At 50.9% G+C, this 22,646-nt stretch overlaps 9 protein-coding genes across 9 annotated transcripts; 5 read left to right on the top strand and 4 right to left on the bottom strand.

Moving 5' to 3' along the window:
• Positions 1 to 3,644: 3,644 nt before the first annotated feature.
• HOO65_040205 (Glucan endo-1,3-beta-D-glucosidase) lies at positions 3,645 to 5,256 on the top strand (the record flags this gene model as incomplete). Its single annotated transcript, XM_071002768.1, has 3 exons — positions 3,645 to 4,236; positions 4,301 to 4,640; positions 4,740 to 5,256. The coding sequence occupies 3 exons, from the start codon at positions 3,645 to 3,647 to the stop codon at positions 5,254 to 5,256; spliced, it is 1,449 nt and encodes a 482-aa protein (XP_070859048.1).
• Positions 5,257 to 6,003: 747 nt separating this feature from the next.
• On the bottom strand, positions 6,004 to 7,898 carry HOO65_040204 (putative glucan 1,3-beta-glucosidase D; the record flags this gene model as incomplete). The annotated part of the gene is made up of 2 exons (XM_071002712.1): positions 6,004 to 7,706; positions 7,772 to 7,898. The coding sequence occupies 2 exons, from the start codon at positions 7,896 to 7,898 to the stop codon at positions 6,004 to 6,006; spliced, it is 1,830 nt and encodes a 609-aa protein (XP_070859047.1).
• Positions 7,899 to 11,527: 3,629 nt separating this feature from the next.
• Positions 11,528 to 12,693, top strand: HOO65_040203 (serine family amino acid catabolism-related protein; the record flags this gene model as incomplete). The annotated part of the gene is made up of 2 exons (XM_071002890.1): positions 11,528 to 11,613; positions 11,769 to 12,693. 2 exons carry the CDS (start codon positions 11,528 to 11,530, stop codon positions 12,691 to 12,693), a joined length of 1,011 nt encoding a protein of 336 aa, XP_070859046.1.
• Positions 12,694 to 12,929: 236 nt separating this feature from the next.
• On the bottom strand, positions 12,930 to 13,601 carry HOO65_040202 (Centromere protein S; the record flags this gene model as incomplete). Its single annotated transcript, XM_071003027.1, has 4 exons — positions 12,930 to 12,939; positions 13,153 to 13,335; positions 13,394 to 13,521; positions 13,575 to 13,601. 4 exons carry the CDS (start codon positions 13,599 to 13,601, stop codon positions 12,930 to 12,932), a joined length of 348 nt encoding a protein of 115 aa, XP_070859045.1.
• A 600-nt stretch (positions 13,602 to 14,201) lies between these two features.
• Positions 14,202 to 14,645, top strand: HOO65_040201 (DUF1531-domain-containing protein; the record flags this gene model as incomplete). Its single annotated transcript, XM_071000600.1, has 1 exon — positions 14,202 to 14,645. One exon carries the CDS (start codon positions 14,202 to 14,204, stop codon positions 14,643 to 14,645), a length of 444 nt encoding a protein of 147 aa, XP_070859044.1.
• Positions 14,646 to 15,293: 648 nt separating this feature from the next.
• On the top strand, positions 15,294 to 16,205 carry HOO65_040200 (uncharacterized protein; the record flags this gene model as incomplete). Its single annotated transcript, XM_071000599.1, has 1 exon — positions 15,294 to 16,205. One exon carries the CDS (start codon positions 15,294 to 15,296, stop codon positions 16,203 to 16,205), a length of 912 nt encoding a protein of 303 aa, XP_070859043.1.
• A 158-nt stretch (positions 16,206 to 16,363) lies between these two features.
• HOO65_040199 (DNA polymerase delta subunit 2) lies at positions 16,364 to 17,922 on the bottom strand (the record flags this gene model as incomplete). The annotated part of the gene is made up of 3 exons (XM_071002782.1): positions 16,364 to 16,587; positions 16,693 to 17,626; positions 17,716 to 17,922. 3 exons carry the CDS (start codon positions 17,920 to 17,922, stop codon positions 16,364 to 16,366), a joined length of 1,365 nt encoding a protein of 454 aa, XP_070859042.1.
• A 778-nt stretch (positions 17,923 to 18,700) lies between these two features.
• Positions 18,701 to 19,576, top strand: HOO65_040198 (putative ABC transporter ATP-binding protein C20G4.01; the record flags this gene model as incomplete). Its single annotated transcript, XM_071000598.1, has 1 exon — positions 18,701 to 19,576. One exon carries the CDS (start codon positions 18,701 to 18,703, stop codon positions 19,574 to 19,576), a length of 876 nt encoding a protein of 291 aa, XP_070859041.1.
• A 279-nt stretch (positions 19,577 to 19,855) lies between these two features.
• HOO65_040197 (Vacuolar protein sorting-associated protein 1) lies at positions 19,856 to 22,350 on the bottom strand (the record flags this gene model as incomplete). The annotated part of the gene is made up of 5 exons (XM_071002607.1): positions 19,856 to 20,024; positions 20,125 to 20,209; positions 20,280 to 21,922; positions 22,032 to 22,166; positions 22,304 to 22,350. The coding sequence occupies 5 exons, from the start codon at positions 22,348 to 22,350 to the stop codon at positions 19,856 to 19,858; spliced, it is 2,079 nt and encodes a 692-aa protein (XP_070859040.1).
• Positions 22,351 to 22,646: the final 296 nt, after the last annotated feature.

Genomic DNA, 22,646 nt, shown 5'->3' with positions numbered 1-22,646 from the left:
CACATGGCAGCATGTCTTTTGTCTGCCGTCCATCAACCACGCTTAGCCTTTGACAGGCTCTTATATTATATCACAGCTTCTATTTGTAGGTTGAACTTTTGAAGGGGGCACGGCTGAAGCAGGGCTGAGACGGGGCTAAGGATAAGCGGAATACTATAAAAGTGACAGAAGAACGAATGACAAGAAGGGAGGGAGGGAGGGAGTAATGTGGCGATTGTAGGATAGTAGGGAAGAGCTGGAAGGCGGAAAGAAAACACATGATTGAAGAGGGCAAAAGAAGAAGAAAAATTAAAAATAAAAGATCGAGACTGAAGGCTAGCAGCGCCAAAGCTAGCCAACGCTGGCACCAAACGAACAGGCTAGACTGACTGCGCTATCTAAGCTGTAAACAGCCAGCCCCAGCACAGGAGGAAGCGCTAGAAAACAGAGCAAGAAAAGCGAGAACTTTTGAGCTATCTCCACAGGTAAGGACTACTAGTTCACATCACAGCACAGTGTCTACAGACATTTGACATTTTTAGACGATAATCTAGATGAAAGAGAAAAAGAGAACATGAAAGAAGTCATGACTATGAGATGGTAAGCAGACAGGTGATAGGGTTGATGAGAAGAAGAACAAAGGAGATCCAGGAGCCCCAAAAGCCCTAGCTCTTTGCGAACGGATCCTGCTCTGTTATTTGTTTACATTAGCCAGCCGTTGGTCGCCGCATGTTTGCCTGTGAATTTCCAGTTGCCACAGCACGCCTATGGGTCTTTCAGGCCCTGAACAACTCTCTGTCCGGGGGGGGGAGAAAGGAAGAAAAAAAGCGTTGTGGCTTAGACACTTGTAGGTGACATCTGGGATTTTGTGATCTTGCAAGTCTGGGGGCAAGGGGGTTCTGTGCAAGAAACAGGCCCCTGCATGAAGGCTTTTGGGAAAGGGAGAGAAGAAAGAAGGGAAGGCTTTCGGAGGAGGGGGGCCCTGGACTTCTTGGGTCTGAGGGGGCGGATAAGCTGTGTGGAAAGAAAGTGGCGAGAGACATCAGTGCCTTCTAGACAAGCTTACTGGTGTTGTTTTCCTTTTCTTTTGTCTTATGCGTCATAGAAAGAGCGCAGCTTCGCCCATTCGGCGGACTACACGAAAAGATTAGTCTCTACTCTGTGGAGGGCTCGCTTTTGCCATTGGATAGGCGGCCTGCCGGTCTTGTGATGTTTGCTTCTAAAAAAAGAAATGCAAATCCAAATTGAGGCTAGGGTTGGTCTGAAAGAGAAAGAGCGGAAGAAAAAGCGGGTGCATGCTCAAAAAGGGGAAGGCACACGAGGATAAGAAGAAAAATAAGAGGGTGAGAAAGGAGAAGGGGAAAGGGGCCGAGTACGATTGCCCCACTTTTAGTAATAATTTAAATGGGAAAAAGAATGGGAAAGAGGAGAAAAAAGCAAATAAAAAAAATTAAAAAATAAGAAAAAAAGAAAAAAAAAAAGGTACATTTTGTAAGATGCATACACAACAGAGAAAAGAAGAGAAAAAAGGTACAGTTTGGTGTGCACAGGGAGAGACACAATCACAAGCCGCAGCACAGCGCAGCACGGCATAGCGTACTGTAGACAAAAGAGAAAAAAAATACGGCAATTTTACAAAGACAAGTGGCAATGTAGACTAGGCGGGGGGAGTTGGGACATTACATGCACACACACGCACACACACTGGGAGAACGGAAAAAATATGCAGAAAAGATCTCTCCAAAAAAGGGCACAGGAGAACCTGTGGTCTGTGGCGATCTAGAGGGCAAGTCCGATTAATGCTTGACTTGGCCTTGCTGTTGGCCTATCCCGCACCATCATTTACACACATACCCGCTTTCCTCGTCGACACAGAAACAAGTGCACCGTCAGGGCTCAATCTGGGGGAGGGGGCTTTCCCTCGCTTAGGACTGGCCCTGTAAGGTGAAGGAGAGCCCTGGGGTGGCTTCGGAGCGAGCCCAGGAAAAAGCAAGCAAGTGATCGTATAGGTGTGGCATTGGCATGGGTGGACAAGAACGGGTAACGGGGAAAACATGCAGAGCAACCCTCTGGACTGTGTGTTTTTTTGGCTTGTTTTTGTTTGGCCCAATCTCGTTCCTGGGCTGGCTTTTGCGCTGCTGCTTCTAGTGCTAGTGCCAGTGCCTTGCCTTGCTTTGATCTGCTTTGATCTGCTTTGATATGGCTCGAGTCTACTGCTGTCTTTTTCCCCTTCTTTTTCTTCTATTTATTGTTTTCATTCCAGAGGCTTTTATTCTGTTTGGCATTACCAACGGAGACCAGACCAATGGAGCAAAGGAAATGAATATATTGGCGCCATTCAGCATGATGTTTGGCTTGGACTTGCTGGCGTGGCCTTGACCTGGCTGGGCGATTTTGCTTTGATTTGGCATTTCGGTTGCCAGGTTCTAGAACAATGAATTGAGAGAAGAAAACGATAGTTTTGAGCTGACTATGGGAAATTTGACAGGCAGTGTTGTAGTGACGGCCGTAATTAGCACTAGGAAAGCCGCCAGAGCGCAATACGTATAAACATGACATGGAAATTAACATTGACATAAAGCACACCGCTCAAGTTCGTATTCACGCTGCTAGAGTTCCATTGTTCTTCATGCAGCCCAGCCTGGCCAGGTCAGTGCTAACAGGCCTCTCTCTGTCTTTGTCTCTAGTCCTGAGTCCTGTCTTGCTTGTGCCCTTCTTTTAGCACTCGGACGAAACAACAAGAAGGGAAAGAGGGAAGAGGGCGCAAGAACGTGAAACGAAGGCGGCGCTGCGAAGAAGGGAGGGCAAGACTTTGGCATTGAGCTGAAGTCGATATGCTATTCCGCACAACGACGGGTCGAAATGCTCAATTTGTCGTGCCAAAGGCTTTTTCATTCTTGAAGAGAAACAAAAGACTGTTCTCGGCCTTGGGCGGCCATGCGATTAACGCGGAGAGCCGGGGACAGTGCTATTAGATCTATCTCCTGATTGGCTGAGTTTTATTGATTTGTTTTTTATTTACTTTTGGGTCGAGGCCAAAAGAATAGAGACATGGAGTCGCGTTGCTGCCAAAAGGCTGGCCAGGCTCGGCCGGGTGATGGGCCGGTTGGGGGGGGCAGTTACATGCTATGCTGAATGGGCATTTTTTGTATTTTTCGTATTTTTTATCTTCTATATTTTTTTTTTGGCGCTCTTTCCGTTTTTATCACCCTGACTCTTGGTCCCTTTTTTGTGCTGCTCCTGCCTGCTTTGTTGGCTGGTTCTTGCCTCCCCCCTTCTGCGGCTGCTACGGCCTCGCTAACGCCTCAGCCTTAGTGTTGTTTTCCCAACGCTTAATTCTTTATTTTATCGATGGCCTCCAACATCGCTCCCACCCCGTATATAAAGCTTTCTTGCTTCGGGCCCCTGATGTACTGTCCTCTTCTTCTTTTCGTTCTCTCTTCACCTACACATTTGCCAAAGGTTGAATTTCCACATTCGTTGTTGTGTTTGTCTTTTATTATTCTTCTTCTTCCTTCTTTATTAGTACCTATTACTATTAGTCTGTCTCTCGCTACATCCATTTTCTACATTTATTGCTGCTCGTGTCCATCTGCATTTACACACCAGCCCTTCATTTACAAATATCTACCATAAAATCACATTCACATATTCTCACATTCACAATGCGTTCTTCTACTGTCGCTTCCCTCGCCATGGCCGCTGTGGCCTCGGCTCACACCGGTTTCAACTACGGTGCTCTGAACCAGGACGGCTCCGTCAAGAGCCAGAACGACTTCGAGGCCGACTTCAAGGCTGCCTCCTCCCTGGAGGGAACCGACGGCAAGTTCAACTCGGCCCGTCTGTACACCATGGTCCAGGGCGGCACCGACAGCGATGTCATCAGCGCCATTCCCGCTGCCGTCAAGACCGATACCACCCTGCTGCTCGGTCTCTGGGCCTCCGCTGGCGAGGAACAGTTCAAGAAGGAGCTCACTGCTCTCAAGTCCGCCATCGACACCTACGGTGACAAGCTCAAGGATCTGGTTGTCGGTATCTCCATTGGTTCTGAGGACCTGTACCGCCTGACCCCTGAGTCCAAGAAGAGCACCCCCAACCCCGGTGCTGAGCCCGACACTCTCGTTGGCTACGTCAAGGAGGTCCGTGATCTGATCAAGGGCACTGCCCTTGAGGGCGCCAAGCTGGGCCACGTCGACACATGGACTGCCTGGGTGAACGGATCCAACAGCGCTGTTGTTGATGCCGTTGACTGGCTCGGTAAGTAACACGAAGCCGATAGAGGGCATTCGCTGTCAAGTTTTCGATACTAACCCGCACGTAGGTTTCGACGGCTACCCCTACTTCCAGGAGGCTATGGAGAACGACATCAAGAACTCCAAGAACCTGTTCGACGACTCCATGGAGAAGACCCGTGCCGCTGCCAACGGCAAGCCTGTCTGGATCACCGAGACCGGCTGGCCCGTCAAGGGCCCTGACTACAACAAGGGCCAGGCCTCTATTGAGAACGCCGAGTGGTACTACCAGAACGTTGGATGCCCTCTCTTTGGTGTTGAGAACGTCTGGTGGTACATGCTCGTCGAGGCTGGTGCCGAGGTCGAGTTCGGTGTTGCTCCTTCGCTGGGCGCCGCCCCCTACTACAACCTTACCTGCTCCGCCACTACGTAAGTGACAGATACGACTGCCACTCCTGGATTCCCTGTGACAACGGCTCATCTAAACGCATATTACCCGGATTGGATTCTAATTGTTTCTCTGTTCAGCTCTTCTAGCTCTGCTGCGCCCTCTGCCACTGGCAAGGTCAAGGGCTCCGGCTCCGCTTCCTCTGGTACTGCTCTCCCCACTGGCTCTTCTGGTACGAATTTCTCTGGACCCTACTCTACGCTTGTTCCTGTTCCGGTTCCTGGATCGAAATACAACTTCTCGGACACTGCACCCGCAGCTCCCTCTGGATTCGCTCCTGTGGTTTCTGCGGGAGCACATTCGACTGGAAACCTTCCCATACTGGCCGGCGAGGCTCAACCATCCTTTGATTCTAACAACCCTCCTTCTCTAGGCTCCTATGCTACTGGCTCTGCTTCCCCTACCGGTGGATACTCTGGCTCCGGCTCCGGTTCCGGCTCTGGTTCCGGCAGCTACGCCAGCGGTGGTTCCTCTTCTGCCACTGGCTCTGCTGGCCCCAGCTCTTCCGGCCCTGCCACCATCACCAGCTCTGCTGGCCGTCTGACTTCAGCTGGCGCTGCCCTGGTTGCTCTTGCTGCCGCCGTTGCTATGATCTAGATTCCGATTTCTTGAGATTTACGGCAACTCTATCTGAGCTCCACCCACATCGGCGGAGGAGCTCCAACAATCTTGTGATATCCATTTTCGTTTCTACTTATCGTGCGGTGCTTCTAGATCTTGATGTGAGATGGTTTGCTGGAGGGCGTCTCCGTGCCATGGTTATTCCATCCTGGAAAACATCGCTTCACTCTTGGTCGTTTTTTCATTTCTATTTTTTAACTTGCAGCTTAGCATTCTTGGAACACATCCATCCTCATCCTCACTTAGATTTTAGATGAGCGTCAGCAGCATCCGGCTATGCCATGGCCTGGTTGAGTCTTTTGCTTGCCAGAGTTCCCTGCAATTAGTAAAGGGGGCAGTGAACATGTAAATAAAACAACCTTTCGAAACTTGACGGTGTGCCATCAGTAAAGTGTCCTGGATGTGTAGCATGCGATTTGGTGAGCGATCAGTCGTAGTGAGTGTTGCCTTTTGGCTGACTAATCAAGGCTGCGAGTGACCACGTCATCCGGCCTTGGACAAACTGCAATTACCAATTCCATTAGAAGTGTCAAAACTCTTCCCCTAGATGGGTTTCCTGCGGTCATCTACCATCTCAACATCTTCAATGTGTCCATCATCATTACATTAACATCTATTGGATAAGCCAGCTAAAATCCGAGAAACACCAAAAAAAAAAAGAACATTCCAAGAAAATCCAATAAAAAACAAATCCCCCCTCGCTTAGACAATCTCAATCTTGTCTTACTGATACTCGGGCCACTCCCCAAAGTCTGGCACGGGCTTCGTACAGTCCCATATCCGCTCATATGCTAGCTTGGGCAAGAAGCCGTATTCAATCCCAGCCTGGTAGCTGAACAGCGGTGCATTCTCTGTCTTCCATGACCAATAAAACCAGCCCCATGAGTGCTCATACGCCTCCATTTGTGCCGTGGCAAAGGTATACAGAAAGCTCTTGTAGCTGTCCGAGTAGTCCTTAGGACTGCCCAGGCTGTGCTCACATGTACAGCGATCGTCCTGCGTTGGACACCAGCTCATACCGTTGTTGGTCTCGAATGAGCCGTCCCAGCGAGCACCGGCATTTGCGCCATTAAGATACTTGGTGCAGTCGTTGTCAGCGACTGACCACTCGCCAACCATAGTTGGCCCAACCTTGGCAATGTTTTCATCCCGGTCTTCGGTCCACTTTGTGCATGCAAAATCCACTTTCTCGGCCCGTGTCTTGTTCAGCAGCGGTTGCGTGAAGATGATGTAAATGTGCGTGTCGATGCTCAGCGAGTCGCCATAGCCCTCAAACAGGCCGCTCCATGAATTCACATCACGGATCCCGTCGCTATATACCTGCGTGCCGGTGTAGCCAGCGCCCGAAACTATGTCGTACGCCTCTTTGGTCCACGAAACCAGATCGTCGGTGGGGATAGAGGCGCCAGGTTCATTTACCAGGCCGTAGAACGCAACGACGTTACGGTAGCGCTCTTGCGCGAAGAATGCGCTCAGTTGCTTGTGGATGTCCAGGCTACGCTTGCGGTTCAACATTGCACTTTCCGTCCCATTGAGCAGCCACGTGATGTTGCCTGCTCGGCCGCTGTGATTCCAACCGTTCTGACTACCTGGTAGACCGTGCAGGTCGAGTTTGACTCGCAGTCCATGCTTGCGAGCCCATTCAATGCCACGCAGAAGGTAGCGCCATGAAACACCCTTGATATATGGGTCCCCCTCATACGTGGCCACGGCCCAGTAAGAAAATGGAATGCGTACATGGTCCAGACCAGCCGCAGCAATGGCGGCAAAGTCGTCCTCGGTTATGAAGGTCGAATAATGCTGTTCAAGGACCTCGCGACCCTTCTCGGGGCCCAGATGCTTCAACAATGTGTACTCATCGTTAATGCCGAGATCTGTAGAATAGTCAAATAGCGATGGCGTCATAAACGGCTCCAAGTTGAGCCAGCCACCGACATTGACTCCACGTATGGGACGGTCCATGTACGAGCCCCAGCTGGTGTTGAGGGGCGGCACTCTGTCGTTGGCACGCGTGTTATCAGACCAAGTGGAGTTGAGCCCGGCCAGCGACAGGTTTCCGACAGTGGCGTCTGTCCAGGTGCAGTTAAAATCCGTGGTGTCCATCCATTTGGTCATATCGAGATAGGTGCCCACGACATCTTTGGGGATGTTGCGGATTCGGGAACAGGAAGTTGAGTTGCCCTCGCTGTTGTTGCTGTCGTCCTCCTCATCTTCGTCAGAGGCCGTAGATGTGGCTGATGCCGAACTTTGCCCACTTGTGGCGGTCACTTGGCTAGAAGTCCCGGTAGCCCTTGCATCGGCATTCTCAGCAAGCTCGGCTGATTTGTTGCTGTTCTTTGAACCACCAATGATGTTTTGAGATGCGAGGACTCCAAATATGGTGCCGATCACAATCAGTGCTGCAAGAACAGCAGTGCCAATGATTACTGAGACGGTGTTTTATGTGTTAGTTCCCGAGACATGTACACTTGACTCAAGGCCAGCAACTCACAAATCCTCCTTCTCTTCTGCACTGCGCTAATCTCGGTACTAACAACAGCGGGTGTGGCTTCCTGCTTTGTTAAGAGAATGTCGACCTGGCTGTCCAAGGCCGGTTGTTTTGGCGGGACGCCTAACATACTATGATATGGGTTGTTAAGGACAAAAGGGGCAGCCTTCCTTGCAAGTAGTCTAAACCCACAAGCATACAGACGGCAGCAATGACAGACAGGCTGGACAAAGCAGTACCGGCCTTTTATTAAAAAACAAAATTAAAACCAGGGAAATAAAAAGAAGAACAATAACTCGGCGGTTACAACGAGCAAAGAGAACTTCAAGCTCCCGGTAAAGGAGGACGAAAAACGAGCGACTAGGGAAAGAAAGAAGAGAAAGAGGAAAAAAAAACAAAAAGAGACTAGAGACTTGCAACAAGGAGCTAACAAGAGGAGAGAAGGAATTATATGAATAAAAACCCCCCAGGCTAGCTAGGGAAAATACTACATACAGGCTGGGCGGCTCGGCTAGGCCTTGCCTTGCATGGCAGGATGTGAGCTACGAACAACGAAGATTACTTGGTAGAAACATACAGCGCCCGAGCAGTAGACGCAGTATATGCCACCAATTCCATGTTGTTTTCACAACAGGGGTGCTCAAACACGTTCGCCGAAGTTGTCCAGCAAGATTATGCCAACGCCAACGGATGCTGGTTAGGGAAGTCCGCTGATGCTGACGTCCCCACGACACGTTGGATTTCCCTCCACGGCTGACGCAAAGCCCAACTGATTCTTGCTTTGCAGTACAGGCAAAATCTTCGAGGGCGCAGGCATGGTATGTGAAGGGAGTCTCGACGTAGTCACCCGCCTCCGTGCAGCTAAACGCCACCCAATAAATCCCAAGATGTTACCGCTCTAGTGGCGTTGCCATTATAAAGACAACCCAAGCCACCCCCCAAGACAGACGCCAGTCTTTCAGTTGCTGACTATGTCAAGACGACGGGGAAGAAAGGGGTGATCCCCGTCATTACACGAGTAGAACGCCAACGACGAAGGCGGCTACTACTGTAAGGCAGGAGAATTGAGGCGATAAGAAACAAACAAACAGCCAGCCAATTGCACGACAAACAAAGCGGACGGTGTGAATGGAAAAGGCACTTGGCAAACCATAAGCACGCAGCCTGATACCCATCTTAGGGAGGTATCCCTATTAGGGGCTGCAACTCACTAGTACCTACCAATATATCCTACTCTCGGCTTCGTGGGCCTGTGCAGCGTTAATCTGTAGTCTGTACGACCTGCCTCTTCTACGCATTGGCATTTATTTCCCTTGAACAGACTCCCTGTATCAATAGAAGATGGCAACAAAAGAAAAAGGGGAAAAAGTAATGCCCTTTTCCCGCCCCTTTCTTTAGGTCCACACATAGCAGCCTTTAATATCTGCTCCATCTAATTCCAACTCTGTTGGGTTTGTCTTCACGGAGATTCTAGCTTTGTATTACAAAGGCGCGTGAATCCTCCACCACTTACCCTCAGGGGTAGCAACACATTGGCCTTGCGAATTCAACTGGCCCTGCCGGCCTGCTTTCTTCAACCCACGGCCACCACAACACAAGGTCGACAGCAGGGAGGGGTTATGATTCTCTGATTATACACCACAACTTATATTGCAATAAGCTTAGTGGCGGCCCCCTGCAGGAAGTAGTCAGGCTCGTGTTTCTTCTGTCGCTGCCGAAAAGAAAGTCGGGAACAATGCACATCCCGCGTGTTTCAACCCTAAGAGCATCGGCAGCTAGCAACCCTAGGCATCACATGGGCCTTTGTTCGAGAATTGTTGTCTCGTAGTAGGATGGGGGAGCAAGAGATTGGCGTAGCAAGTTATGGTACAAGCGAGGAAGCTAAAAAACCTGCACAGACAACGAGATTGGGCTGTTGGTAGGAGGAGCATGGTAAGACGTACGGTATGCCACTAACAGCTATAAGGACAGTGCGGGGAACTGTGCAGACACTGAAATAAACTGTATGTTCTCCAGTCCACAACCCTAACCCTATGGAAGGGCTTATCGCTAGACTTGGCCAGCGCCCGTAATATCGGGCTCTCAAACAAATACCGGACAAGCCTGTCACTCCGTCAGCCAGCCCAAAGCACGTCCGTCTGATAGATAAGGAGCAGCTCCTCTCTTTTCTCTTGCCGACCGATCTTGGCCTAGAGGGACGCGGTGGCGGAAGCATCAGAAGCAGGAGCAGGAGCAGGAGCAGAAGCAGCTTTTTCTTTGTTCTTGCTCTGTCTGATTGGTGGAGGGCTGTTACTGTATGTACTGATAAAGACCCGTAAAAACGAGCATGCTGGCATTCGTAGCGAAATAAAAAGAGGAGAGAGGAAGCACATTGGCGAAGAGAAGAGAAGAGAAGAGAAGAGCCAAAGGGGAGACAATAAAAGGGAAAAGAAGAAAAAGAGGCAGCAGAAAAGACCCACTCCGTCCCCGCCCGTACTGGGCTGATATACCCCGCTTTTATTCTCTTCGTTAATCTTCTTTCCGCGGAGTAAGAGCGCGAGAGCGAAAGAAGGCGGCAGAAGAGGGAGGCTAATAGACTAAGAGACACAAGGCAACTAATCGCCAGTCGGGGTCAGCAGCTCTTATCAGCTGGCTGGCTGGTGTTTCCTCTTTGTTTTTCCTCTTTCCTCTTTCCTCTGTCTCCGCTCTTCTCTTTCCTCTTCTTTGTCTTCCTTCCTGCCCTGGCTGCTCCTGCTGCTTCCTGTTTGTACTTTCCCAAAGCCAAAGCACGTGGGGTCAGGCGGACAGAGAAGAGCAAGCAAGAGAACTAGCTGTGACACAAAGAAAAGAGAGAGAAGAGAGGAGAAGAGAAAGCCAGACGACCAGACGACGTTCTGCAAGAGACGAAACACACGAGATGGGCTTGTTGAAATGCAAAATCAACTTCGTGGTGCTTCGCTCAAGATGCACTTGTACACGCGTAACTCACGTGCTACCCCCCATTCACGCATATCTACCACCGTCTTCGTCTCAGTCCATTGGCCGCGGCATCCTGTTGGCCCTTTTTTATCCTCTTGGCCCTTTTTTCGCGTTGTTGGCCCTTTTTTTGCGTTGTTGGCCCTTTTTCGCTCCTTGTTGGCCCTTTCTTGGAGACCCAGGCCTTGCATTGATGGTACGGGCGGCCGTGAGATACACACAAGATAAAAAGTAGACCAAAGATGGGCAAGACGAGGCAAGGTGGGCAGGATAAGAGACGGAGAGGGAGAAAAAAGTAAAAAATTGGGAATGGGAATGACTGATACCGATACACATACAGGGGGAGTGAGACTTGGGATCGGGTGCATTTGGAGCTAATATCTACGTCTGTATTGGTTGATGCGGTATATCTGGTGTAGTTATCGGGGATATCTGGTGTGTGTGAAAGGCGTCTGGAGAGAGCTGCACGCCTTGATGCACATGGCACACTAGTATACGAAGACTCTGAAAATGCAGATAAGCACGAAAAAGCCGGGACGAGATAAAAGGGCAGCCAGCGCCCAGGAAAGCTGGGAGTCCTGCTGAACTCTTCTCTCCCTCTTTCTCTTTCTCATAATTTTCTCACCGGCTGCACCTAACACACTCTCCTCTTTGTCCTCCCTTCTATTCAACTAGGCCTCTTTCTGCGCGAGGGAATTCTACTTGCCCTGCGTTCACTTTACACCCATTTTTAATAGAAGAAAAAACAACTTCTGGAGCGCTCTCTTTCCCTTTACCTCTACTATACTATACCCCTTCTTCATTATGGCTGTCACCAAGAAGGCCGAACGTCTCCCGTGGATCGAGACGCCTTGTGTCCGAAGCTCTATCCTCTCGCGGGCTGCCGGCTGGTAAGATCCCTTATTGCCAACGTCCTCAGCTCCCGACCCTGTCTTTTCTCTCTCTCCGTTACACTTCACCTCCGCCTCCTCCCCTCCCCTCGCCGCTTTGCCCACAGCACTCATGCTAACCCTTGTGTTCTTCCCCCTCACTTCCCCCCCCACAGCAACATCTGGCTGAAGCTCGACAACCTGCAGCCCTCGGGCTCTTTCAAGTCCCGTGGCATCGGAAACTTTATTGCCAAGACGGCTGCTGCTGCCACATCCCCCGTGCGTTTCTACTGCTCATCCAGCGGCAATGCGGGTCTGGCCTGCGTGACTGCTGCCAACGCCGTCGGCCTCCCGGCCACCATAGTCGTGCACTCGCGATCGTCGCCCGTCATGGTAGCCAAGCTCAAAGCCCTAGGGGCCACAGTGTACGTGGCTGGAAACGCTTTGGCAGATGCCGACGCATACCTGCGGTCTGAACTGCTGCCCAACGATCCTAGCGGTGTTTATGTCTCGCCGTATAACCATGAGCTAGTCTGGGCTGGTGCTGAGAGCGTGGTCGACGAGGTGGTGGCACAGATGGATGTGCCGATTGATGCGTTTGTGTGTAGTGTAGGCGGCGGCGGCCTCTTGAACGGCATGATACAGGGTGTGCAACGCCACCGCAACAACTCGTACCTCTCGGTGGTGAGCGAGACGCAGTTCGTGGCTGTGGAGACCGACGGTGCTGACAGCTTAAATGCGTGTGTACGCGAGGGCCGCTACACAGGGCTGACAGGGATTACGTCCATGGCTGCGTCCCTGGGTGTTATGCAGGTGTCAAAACGCACATGGGACCTGTTCCAGAGCGAGAATGTGCATAGCGTTGTAGTCTCTGATGCCCAGGCAGCGTTGGCGTGCGTGCGGTTCGCTGACGACGAGCGTATCATGGTTGAGCTGGCTTGTGGCGCAACACTGGCTATGGCATACGATGGGCTGCTCGAGAAGAGAGTGAAAAAAGATGGCATGCCATGGAAAGACCATAACGTGGTGCTGGAGGTGTGTGGTGGCTCAGGGGTTTCTTGGAAAATTCTGGAGGAATATTACGAGAAGTACGCCTCATGATGTGTGGGTGAGCATGGGGAAGGAAATGGAGGAAGGAGAGAGAGTAGAAGAAAGGGAAGGCAGGGCTATATTTGCGTGTTTTTTAACCGCCCTATCTTCCCCCCTGATGTGGTTTGTTAGTTATGCCTAGATATCTTCCGCGTCTGATCTCACAGAGCGCGCCACGCGAGTGAAGCCGGTGTAGAGGCAACTAACTGCCTAGGGCCGCTGTCGCCATTCATGTCAATGCTATATGGCTAGCATGGCCTGTAGACTTGTAGAGTGTAGGACATAGTTGTACAGTAGAAGGATAGAAGACCAAGTGTGAGTGTAAAGGCGTAGCGAGATGACGTAGAAGCAACAGACTGCATAGCATCAGGAACGCCCATCTATGAATGGCCGAGTATAAAGGGTCATGAAATCATAAATTCAAGTTACATCGCATCATCAAAATTGCAGCAGCTGCCAAAGCCCACTCACGACCGTGACCGGGCCTTGGTTGCTGCCTTTTCCGATCTTTCCTTCTCCACAAAGTCTTTGATAATCCCCTGCAGGTCTGGGTTTCGCCGTGTCAGCAGCAAAACGTCGTCAGTTGTGACGGTTGAGCGGCCGGCATGGCTGGCAAAGTTCTCAAGATCGATTGCCGTGTTCTCTAGGATTGGCCTATGGCGTCAGATATGTATATGCCGGGAGGGGAAACACGAGCATCGGCTAGATATACGCACCAAGAAGGGTCCAGACCATTTCTGTCAGCGCACCAATGAACTGTGGCGTTGAGTTCTGCTGACGTGGGAGGAGCTCTTGATCAACAATCTTGCCAACAGCAAACCATAGGGCAGTTTTGAGGCGCTAGAAAGAAGAGTTAGTTGGAGATTCCCGGAGAGAGGGGAGGAAGAAGCAACCTCTTGGCGAGTCTCGTTGTCGTCCATGATTGATAGGCGATGATGGGAAGAGAGTTGGGCGAGATTGGTATCGGCCTTGAATGAATAAGATCGCTCTGTGAACACCAAACGGGGATTACAGCTGTCAACGGCTGCAGGAGCATGCTTGCAGCTGTAAGAGTCCTAAGATGGATATCAGCTAAATCTGGCTTGACGTCAGCACGGCCCCACTCGAGCTTTGCTTGAAATTTTTAGGTTTTCTGGCCTTTAAATTTCTTTATTTTTATTTTTATTTTTTTTTGGCTTCTCGGTCCTGCGCCTTTTTATGCTGTGATTTTTTTTTTCGGAGTTTACTGCTGGTATTCTTCTACTTTATATTTCTCTGTGATATTCTCGTCATTTATTGCCCTGTTGAATATAAGGCTTTTCACTTAAGCCTTAACTTTGGATCTACCCACCTCTGCTTCCGCGACCCTTGCAGTTAGTTCCCTGACTGACAAGCCCTGCCAAGTCCTTTCTCAACTGCGTCTGCTCTCGGCGGCGGTCTTCGAGATTCTGCGATTCTCCAATCCTGTATCGCTGGCCCACACCCTCGAGTCCTTTACCTTTTTCTCCTGCTATTTGCGCTTCATCCCCTTCCATTTCGCAATGGCGTCTCCAGAGGCAATGCCCTTCATGGACCGTGTATCCAACAACATCGCCATGACCTTTGCCGAGCTCAATCCATACAAAATCATCCGCCTGGTTATCATTGTTGGTGCCTATGCCCTCCTGCGGCCGTATGCCATGAAACTGGCTGGTCGCCGCCAGGAACGCCAGTTCGAGGAGGCCTCAGCCGAGGATGTGCTGACAGCCAACGACCTACGTGGCCAGCTCAGAATCCCTGATGCTGACGAGGACGACATTGATGACATCCTGGCTCAGGCCCAGGGCAAGGACGGTGCCGCTGCCACAGGACCGGCGTGGGGTAAGAAAGCCAGAAAGCGCCAGCGCCAGGTCCTCAAGAACCTGCTAGACCAGGAAGAGGAGAGGCTGCGCCAGCTACAGGAGGATGAGGAGGACAAGGACATCCAAGAGTTTTTGCGTGAGTAGGACTAGTCTTAGGTCCTAAGTCAAGGCAGGACTTGGTGGTGTCTCTCGATTTACCCGTTATTTGCATGGCATGGTTGCTTTGGTTGCGTTCCTGGTTAAGATTAATGTTAATACCGTCTCTTTTCTCGTTTCCCGTGCTCATGATACAAGTAGCAAATGGCCGCGTTTGCATAGGTTTGTAGAGTAGAGAAACCCACCCTTGCTTGGCTCCATGGGCTCTTGGTGAATGCCTTGATCTTGGGGTGCTCTCCCTCCCACAAGCTGTACCACCTGCTGTCAGCTGTCAGACTGATAATGTGAGGCACGCACCAGATGTTACACAGACAGCCCACTTTTAGATAATCGTGGTCGCGATCGATTACTACTTGGTCATCTTCTCACGCTGCTTATTTCACTCACTGGTGTAAGCTTCCCACATCTATCGGCTGTCTGCATTATCCTACGACTACTGCCTCTATATGATCTATTTGACCCTGTAATACAACTCTGATTCAGCATGAAGACTCGATCCCTGAATTCCTCATCTCTATATAATCTTGAGCACACCCCCACCCCACGCAAGGCTATCGCCGTCATGTGAAACGGGCCTACTCTATATCAGAAGATGATGACGAAAACACATGTGTTGAAATGACCGACGATGCAATCATGACTTGTATGTCGGCAAAGCCAATTCCTAGGAGCAAGAAAAAACCTCGTTTGAACCAGGCCAATTCTCGCCGATTCACGACTCTGCTTGATCTCCCTTCCGAGATCATCTTCCTAATTATTGAATACCTCCTTCTCCCCTCCTTCTACCGGCGTGAGCCCACCGTAACCATCTATCCCAATTGCACCTGTCTAGACATATGCTCACGTCTACACACCAACCACCAAGGATGCCATATCTCTAGGTTGTTAACCAATGACATGGCTATTCTACGCACCAGCCGGGCCTTATACCACCACGCTCGTGCCGTACTCTACGGGTCTACGGAGTTCCACATCCCGCTAACCATAATTGACTCTCTTGGCTTTAAAAATGACACTGCTCTGGGTGTGATTGCCCGCCACGGAGCTGCCTATGTTCGCAGCGTCAAGCTCAGTATGACCACCCCCAACTTTTTCCGTCGTGGCTGGCTGGTGGCCCGTATCTGTAAACTGAGAGAGATGCTGCCAGCAGTGGATACCATAACCTTGGAGTGTGTGATGGAGAATAACCCCAGCTATTATTTGTATAGCCACGGGCTTCACGAACATGCGGATTGGGATCAGTACGTCTTGAATGATCCTGTGCTGCACCGTGTCTGCGGACGCAAGCTTATTATCATGTATCTTGACAACAACTACTGTGCGGCGAAAGTAGAGTTTGACATGACCTTGTCGCTAGACACTATAGGCCTAGGCTCCCTGAGATATCAGGAGCAGCTTTTAGAGCTGAGAAAACGTGAAGCTATAATGTTCAAGGTGGCTAGGCGCCTGTTGGACGTCTCGGGAAAAACCAAATACATTAAATGCCATCCAACCGAAGTGGACGGAGAGCCCCCATTCGCAAATGACTGGGCACCCCAGGTTGAGTAAACCACGGCCGAGAAGAGGCGTACAAGAACCGGGTATTCGCAGGTATTGATGGCGTCGATAGCTCATCAAAAAATAGCAAAATGACGCATTAAGTATTTAATATATCAACCCTCAAACAGACCCATTCAATATTCCTGTTTCCCGTGGCCTTGGCCGCATCATGAGTGCACGTTGATCTTGACCTTTGTGACCTCAAGCGTCTCCATATCGATCAAGCATATCTCATGTGTCTTGGAAAATGAGGGGATCGTAACTAGGCGAACGCGTTGTCCGTCACTTCCCTCAATTACACGCGTAGATAAAGACGGCTGACAGCCAACAAAAAACAAGTGCGGGCAATCCTTGATGACAAACGGGTCGTTGTCCTGGAAGGGATAGCTGTCTGTATAGAGTGAATTGTGTTAGTGCTGTTGCTGGGAGACCACGTTTCAATACTTGGAAAAAGAAAACGACCATGCTTTTGCCCTTCGATATGCTAAAAACTTACATAGTGTGTCCGGCGCTGTCGGGGCAATACAACGCCACCGGCACATTGCCTCCATCATGCCCAGCCGATCGTCGCTTCCGACATACTTGAAGACGTCGTCGACGTTTTGCCCCGCGGTGCCCAGCACTCTCCAACCGTCAATCTCTGCCTCCCACGGATTGGAAACGGTGTCAAGCCAGCCAGTCTTGGCGCCGTCTTTGGTGGGCTCGGCAGCGTATTGGCGCGACAAGGGAAACATGGCTGTGTGGATAGGCTGTTGTGGATAAGCGACGTTCGCAGGGTCTTTAGGACCCGGGAGTACAGTGATGGGCATTGAGGGGAGGAGGTCGAACAGGAACTGGTCAAAAAGCTGCGAAGGCACTGGATTGTAAGTGCTCGAGTCGTAGCCGTACTTCTTGACAGCGGGCTTCTTCTCTTTGTCTTCTGTGAGTTTCTCTTTGGGCTCGTCGTTGGCGATGGAATTGCCAGCTATAATAAGCCGAGACACAGAGGCTAAGCTAGACTGTAGGGCAGGATCCCCAGATTCACCAAGGAGAAACTCAAGAAGCAAATTGAGTTCCAAGGCATAACTAGCATCGTTGCCTGAAAAGGAGAGGCCCGAGACAATAGCCAACGTAGAGCCCTTCTTGGAAGGACCATTGGCCGGAGCCATGGAATTACTTATTTCCATGTCTCGATTGCCGGCAGGCGGCTTATCAAATGTCCAGCGCTTGGGCTGAGGGGGGAGATCAGGAAACTTGATATCAATGACGTCCAGCTCGCCATTAGCCGTCTCTGTGCCCATGACAGAAATTATACAGCCTGTCACCAGCAGTACCGAGTCCAGGGCCTTGCCCACAAGCCGAATGCGGCCAGACTCGTCCTCCAGCATGATTTGGTCAGAACCATCTTCCGAGTAGTATTTTTGAGTGACAGGAGGGCCACCAATCCAACGCTACCAGTATATTGCAGTCAGTAAAGTGTGCCGGGGAGCGGGTAGCAGCAGCGCTATCAATCGCATCGCAAAAGCCAAGCTAGACTTACATCCTTGGAAACGTCTTCCAAAATATTCGGTTTCAATGCCATGTCCATGTATACAGTCCCCGTAACCCAGCATAGCTCGCCCTGCCGCACATCTAGTACTCTCTCGACCTTCTTGACTACCTCGCCGGCAATTACGTTCCCTTCCCAAGCATCGCGGGCCATCTCTTCGACTTGCGGCTTAATCTTAGTGAGCCGCAGGAAGTACATGTCGCCATATTGCTGCTGATAGGACCGGACCTGGGGTAGGTCGAACGAACGGAGGGGATGGTACGAAGAGGCTGTGCGGGACTGAGAGGGTGGGGTCGTTTTTCTAGAAGCAAGCAATTGGTCGCGGTGGTTAGTCGTAGGGAGTCGGCAATAGGATGTGTGGATGGACAGCGTTCAGCGTTCAACATACGAGGGGGCGCTCAAAAGGCTGCTGGTCACTTGATCGAGAGTTACCATTGTAGGAGCAGCAAATATAAAGAGAACAAGTGGCGTATAAATCTGGCAAGGAGATATTGAATATAGCGAAGAATACTTGGACAGGAACACCAAAAAAAAGACAGAGTCGGAGTGGACAAACTGCAAGAACCTGTGTTGTTTGCTTCTTGCCAAACGCGCTGCAAGGGAAGCTGCCGTTGTGAAGACGCGATTTCTGGCGTAAAGTGGATTTTCGGTGAGATCAGTCTCACACCGAGGCCTGACCGGTATTTTATCTTCGGTAAGAGAATTACAACGCCAAGTTGGGTGCTAAGAAATACATTTTCTTAGGATACAATCTGACTTTCTAGGCTTCTTTCTTTGCCTTTCTTTGCCCAACTTATATCTATTATTATATATCTGAAATTGCCAGTAATTTTAGTTCTATTAGCTCTTTTATCTTTGCTCACCCTCCCCCCCCCCCCCCCCATCTAAAACAACTCAGCAAAGTTGACTTCTCACAATCTATGACAGTGCTGGTCTAAACAACTCCCTCAACAACAATTCAAACACTTCATCAACTATGCCAAGCCAGAATCCCCCCACTGTCGCCGTCAATGGTCTGTCTTATACCTTTCCAGACTACCGGTCCGGAGTCCGGGATCTTACTTTCTCCCTCCCTGCCGGTAGCCGCACACTCCTAGTCGGTGCCAACGGAGCTGGCAAGACGACACTATTGCGGCTTCTTGCTGGTAAGCGGCTGGCTCCAGCCAACACTATATCGATCTGCGGGCTAGACCCCTTCAAGGACAGCTTAGAGGGGGTGACATACCTAGGGCTCGAATGGGTACTGAACCCGATTGTACGGACAGATATCGGCGTGGACGAATTGCTAAGCTCAGTGGGTGGTAACGCATACCCAGAGCGTCGTGACGAGCTGGTGCGTGTGCTAGACATTGATACGCGCTGGCGACTTCACGCCGTGTCAGACGGCGAGCGTCGCCGCGTGCAGCTAGCCATGGGCCTAGTGCGGCCATGGAAGATCCTCCTGCTCGATGAGATCACTGTTGATTTGGACATACTCTCGCGCGCCAACTTCCTCACATGGCTGGCCGAGGAGACGCAATCGCGCCAGTGCACAATTGTGTACGCTACACATATCCTAGATAACCTAGCAGGCTGGCCCACACATCTAGTACACATGGACATGGGCGGTGTCAAACAGATGGGCGAGAGTAGTGAATTCTTGAAGATGGTTAGTAGCGAGCACACGGCGTCGGGAAATAGCACGCTAGGCCAGTTGGTACTCGGGTGGTTGAAGGAAGACCTGGAAAAGAGAGGGCCGCGCAATGAAGTCGATATCGGGCCCGAGGGAAAAACATACGGTTTTGGCAGCGCTGAGATTGGCGGCTACGGTGATGAGTCGTCTCATTTAAACAAGAGTTCCGGAAGCAAGTAAGAGATGCTAGGGGGGAGATCTCATGGAAACCGATATTGTGCATATCATTTAACGGCAGTTCATCTAAGACTACATAAGCTTCAACAGCAATACGACATACATTCATCATCGTCTCTATCACTATAATAGAAATTTCTTTTTCTCCTTCGACTTGACGGAAAAAAGTAGAAAAGGATGCAAAGACACCTCGCGAAACCTCAATATAAAGCAGGGTATGGCTGAAAAGAAAGACCCCAAAAAAAATCATCCAAACAGGACTCCCTCCTTCCGCTCTGCCATCTACTGCACTTGGCTAACAATCTCGCTGGCCCGGCCCAGAGACTCAACCATTTGCTGGCACTCCTTCCGCCGCCGGATAGTGAAGTCGCTCTCCTTGAGAAGCTCGTCCAGAGTGTCGGTGCGGTACATGTTCTCAAGCAGTTCACGTTGCATCTCGTCCTTGGTGAATCTAGTTGTTGGCGTTAGCAGTTGGCCCAAATGTGGGGGTGCAGATAAAAAAGCGAAACGCAAACGGGACAAAGACAAAGGAATATAGTGTTCTCACGTACCCGACGAGGTTCAGCATAATAGCCTTGGGTACCATGTCAATCATGGTGCGCTTGACAATGTTGAAGTATGAAGCAATCAACAACTCTGTGTAAATTTTATGATAGTTAGCCTCGCATCCCTCCCATGTCACTACTCAGGTAACATCAAGACTTACTGATAACCTCAACCTCAATGTTCTCACGGTCAGACAGAGTACCTGAGGCCTTGAGCATCGGGGGAGGAGCCTCCATGGCAGCAGCTTTCTTCTTGTTCTTGCTCGAAAAGAAACTACCAAAGAATCCGGTGTTGCTCTCTAGATCGACGCTAGGGCTACCAGTGCGGACAGGCACCTGATTGGGTAGAGGCTTGCCGGTCTTGGGGTCAACAGCCACAGGCTTGGACGGGTTATGGCGCTCGTTTACAATGGCCATGGCTCTGTGGCCATTTAGGAAATCAGGGTGGGCGGTGTTGATATAGCAGGCTTCCATGGCTACAAGATCCTTGACAAGCTTGTTGGTGGGCTCCATAGCCTTCTTAAAGAAGGAGATGACGACTCCGTGCATCTTCTCTTTAAGGCCGGGGTAGCGGCGGTAGAGCTGCTTGTTTAGAAGCTGCGTCAAGATGCGCACAAGCTCGTCGTATACTAGCGACACACACCTTAGACTGGAATCTTCCAGTCTCTTGATCTGCTGCTTGACAATCAGCTCAAAAGCAGCGGTGCCGACGAAAAGCGCAGGCGACGAACCCGAAGAGTTGTACAGGATAGTGCGGATGTCGGCGTCCTTGACCACGTCGAAAGGGTCGACAGCCTTGACGCCATTTGAGTACAGCTCATGGAAAACAAAGCTGATACGGGCACCGCCGGAAAGCTCAGAGCTGGACAGCTCGGTGTTATTTCCGTCCAAGACTGTCCGCCACTCGTTGGTAAACTCAGTGATGACATTTAGGACGATGTTGGCGCTATTTCCCAGCATAGAGGGGCCCAGGCTCTCGAGCTCCGATGTGTATTTCTGTAGAGAAGAAGAAATGCGGGCCTTGATCTCGGGCAGCGTCTGCTTGATGTGCATCATGAGGATAAGGTTTAGTTTGCGGGCAAGGTACGGAGTACCGCAGTATGGGCTCTTGTTGCGGTAGGCCTTGTGGTTCTCGAAGAAGTTCTTTTCGTTTTCCAAGGCGGCCTGAATCGGCTTCTTGTTGTCAATGTCGCGCTGGCCACGGTTGACAACGGGCACGTACCCCAGGCGCAGGGGGATGATGCGGCCGGCCAGAATATCGACGACATCACTACCTTCTTCCATCAGATCGACCTTGGTGAGCACACCGATGGTGCGCTGACCCTCGGGGTCAACCTCACGCGCCATCTTGAGACCATCTGAGTTGGCCAGATCCTGATTGGCAGCAGTAACAGCCAGGATAATGGCATTGGACTTGCCAATGTACTTGAGCACCATTTCGCGGATCTGGCGCTCAATGTCGTGCGGCTGGTCGCCGACGGGCACCTTGGTCAGACCGGGCAAGTCAACCAGTGTTAGGGTGAGGACATTTGGAGAGTAGATGCGCAGGTTGATGGGGGCAGGAGAAATTCCGGCATTGCGGCCGACCTTGGCATCAGTTTCACGGGTAATTTCGTCGCGGATTTTGTTGAAGTCGTAGATTTTCTGGCCGGGAAGATGCAGAAACTCGCCCCACTCATCGGCATTGGCAGCCTTATCGCCATCAGTAGAGATGTCATCGGCCGAGTTGTTGGTGCCAGAAGGGCGGTTGATGAGCTGGAGCACCAGTGGTCTTCTGGTGACGATACCGGAGCCTCTGGGTAGGCTGTATGGAGCAGAAAGGGGTGGGAGAAGCGGATAGTTAGTATTGCGGATTGCATACAGATTGGAGTTAAGAACATGAGGGAGGAGAGAGATAAGGAAAGGAGACGTACAAATCGCGGCCAACGATATTTTCCAGAACGGAGCTCTTGCCGCTAGACTGACTGCCAACGACAGAAATCTGTGGTAGATCAATGGGGTTGTTGACGCCAACAGTAGCAAACACATCCTGCAGCTTGTTGACCAGCCTAGGGGAGAGGATCACAGAGTTAGTAGCGAACAGCAATGGTAGTAGCACAGAGACGAGATGGACAATGCCATGCTGTCTTTTTGTCGGTATCCCTAGCAGCCATTAGGCCGTGGAGGAGAAGAGATGGCTGCTCACTGGATCAGGGCGGGATCTGAGATACCGCCCGAGGAAAGGGAGCTCATGGCGGACTATTGAGAAGGTATAAAGCGGGAGCTGGAAGATGGGCGGTCGAGGAGAAAAAACAAAGCTGGCGATGCGAATTGTGGGTGGTGACGAGGTAACGTGGCTTCGATGGGGGAATTGCGGCCTTGAAGTGTCGGCAGCAGATTTGTTAGTGTTTAGTTTATGTTTAGCGTGTAATCTCGAATAGGCGGTCGTGGTCAAGGCTGGCTGGTCTGATGGAGGGGAAATCTGGCGAAGTGGTGGAATGGGAGAGGGACAAGACAAGCTGGGACAAGGCAGCGCTGTAACAAGGGGG

The sequence above is a fragment of the Ceratocystis lukuohia genome (genome assembly GCF_044167205.1).
Source record: "Ceratocystis lukuohia strain C4212 chromosome Unknown Supercontig4_pilon, whole genome shotgun sequence".
NCBI classification, from domain to species: Eukaryota; Fungi; Ascomycota; class Sordariomycetes; order Microascales; family Ceratocystidaceae; genus Ceratocystis; species Ceratocystis lukuohia.
The sequence above is the reverse complement of the archived record's forward strand: the minus strand, read 5'-3'. Positions and strand labels throughout refer to the sequence as shown.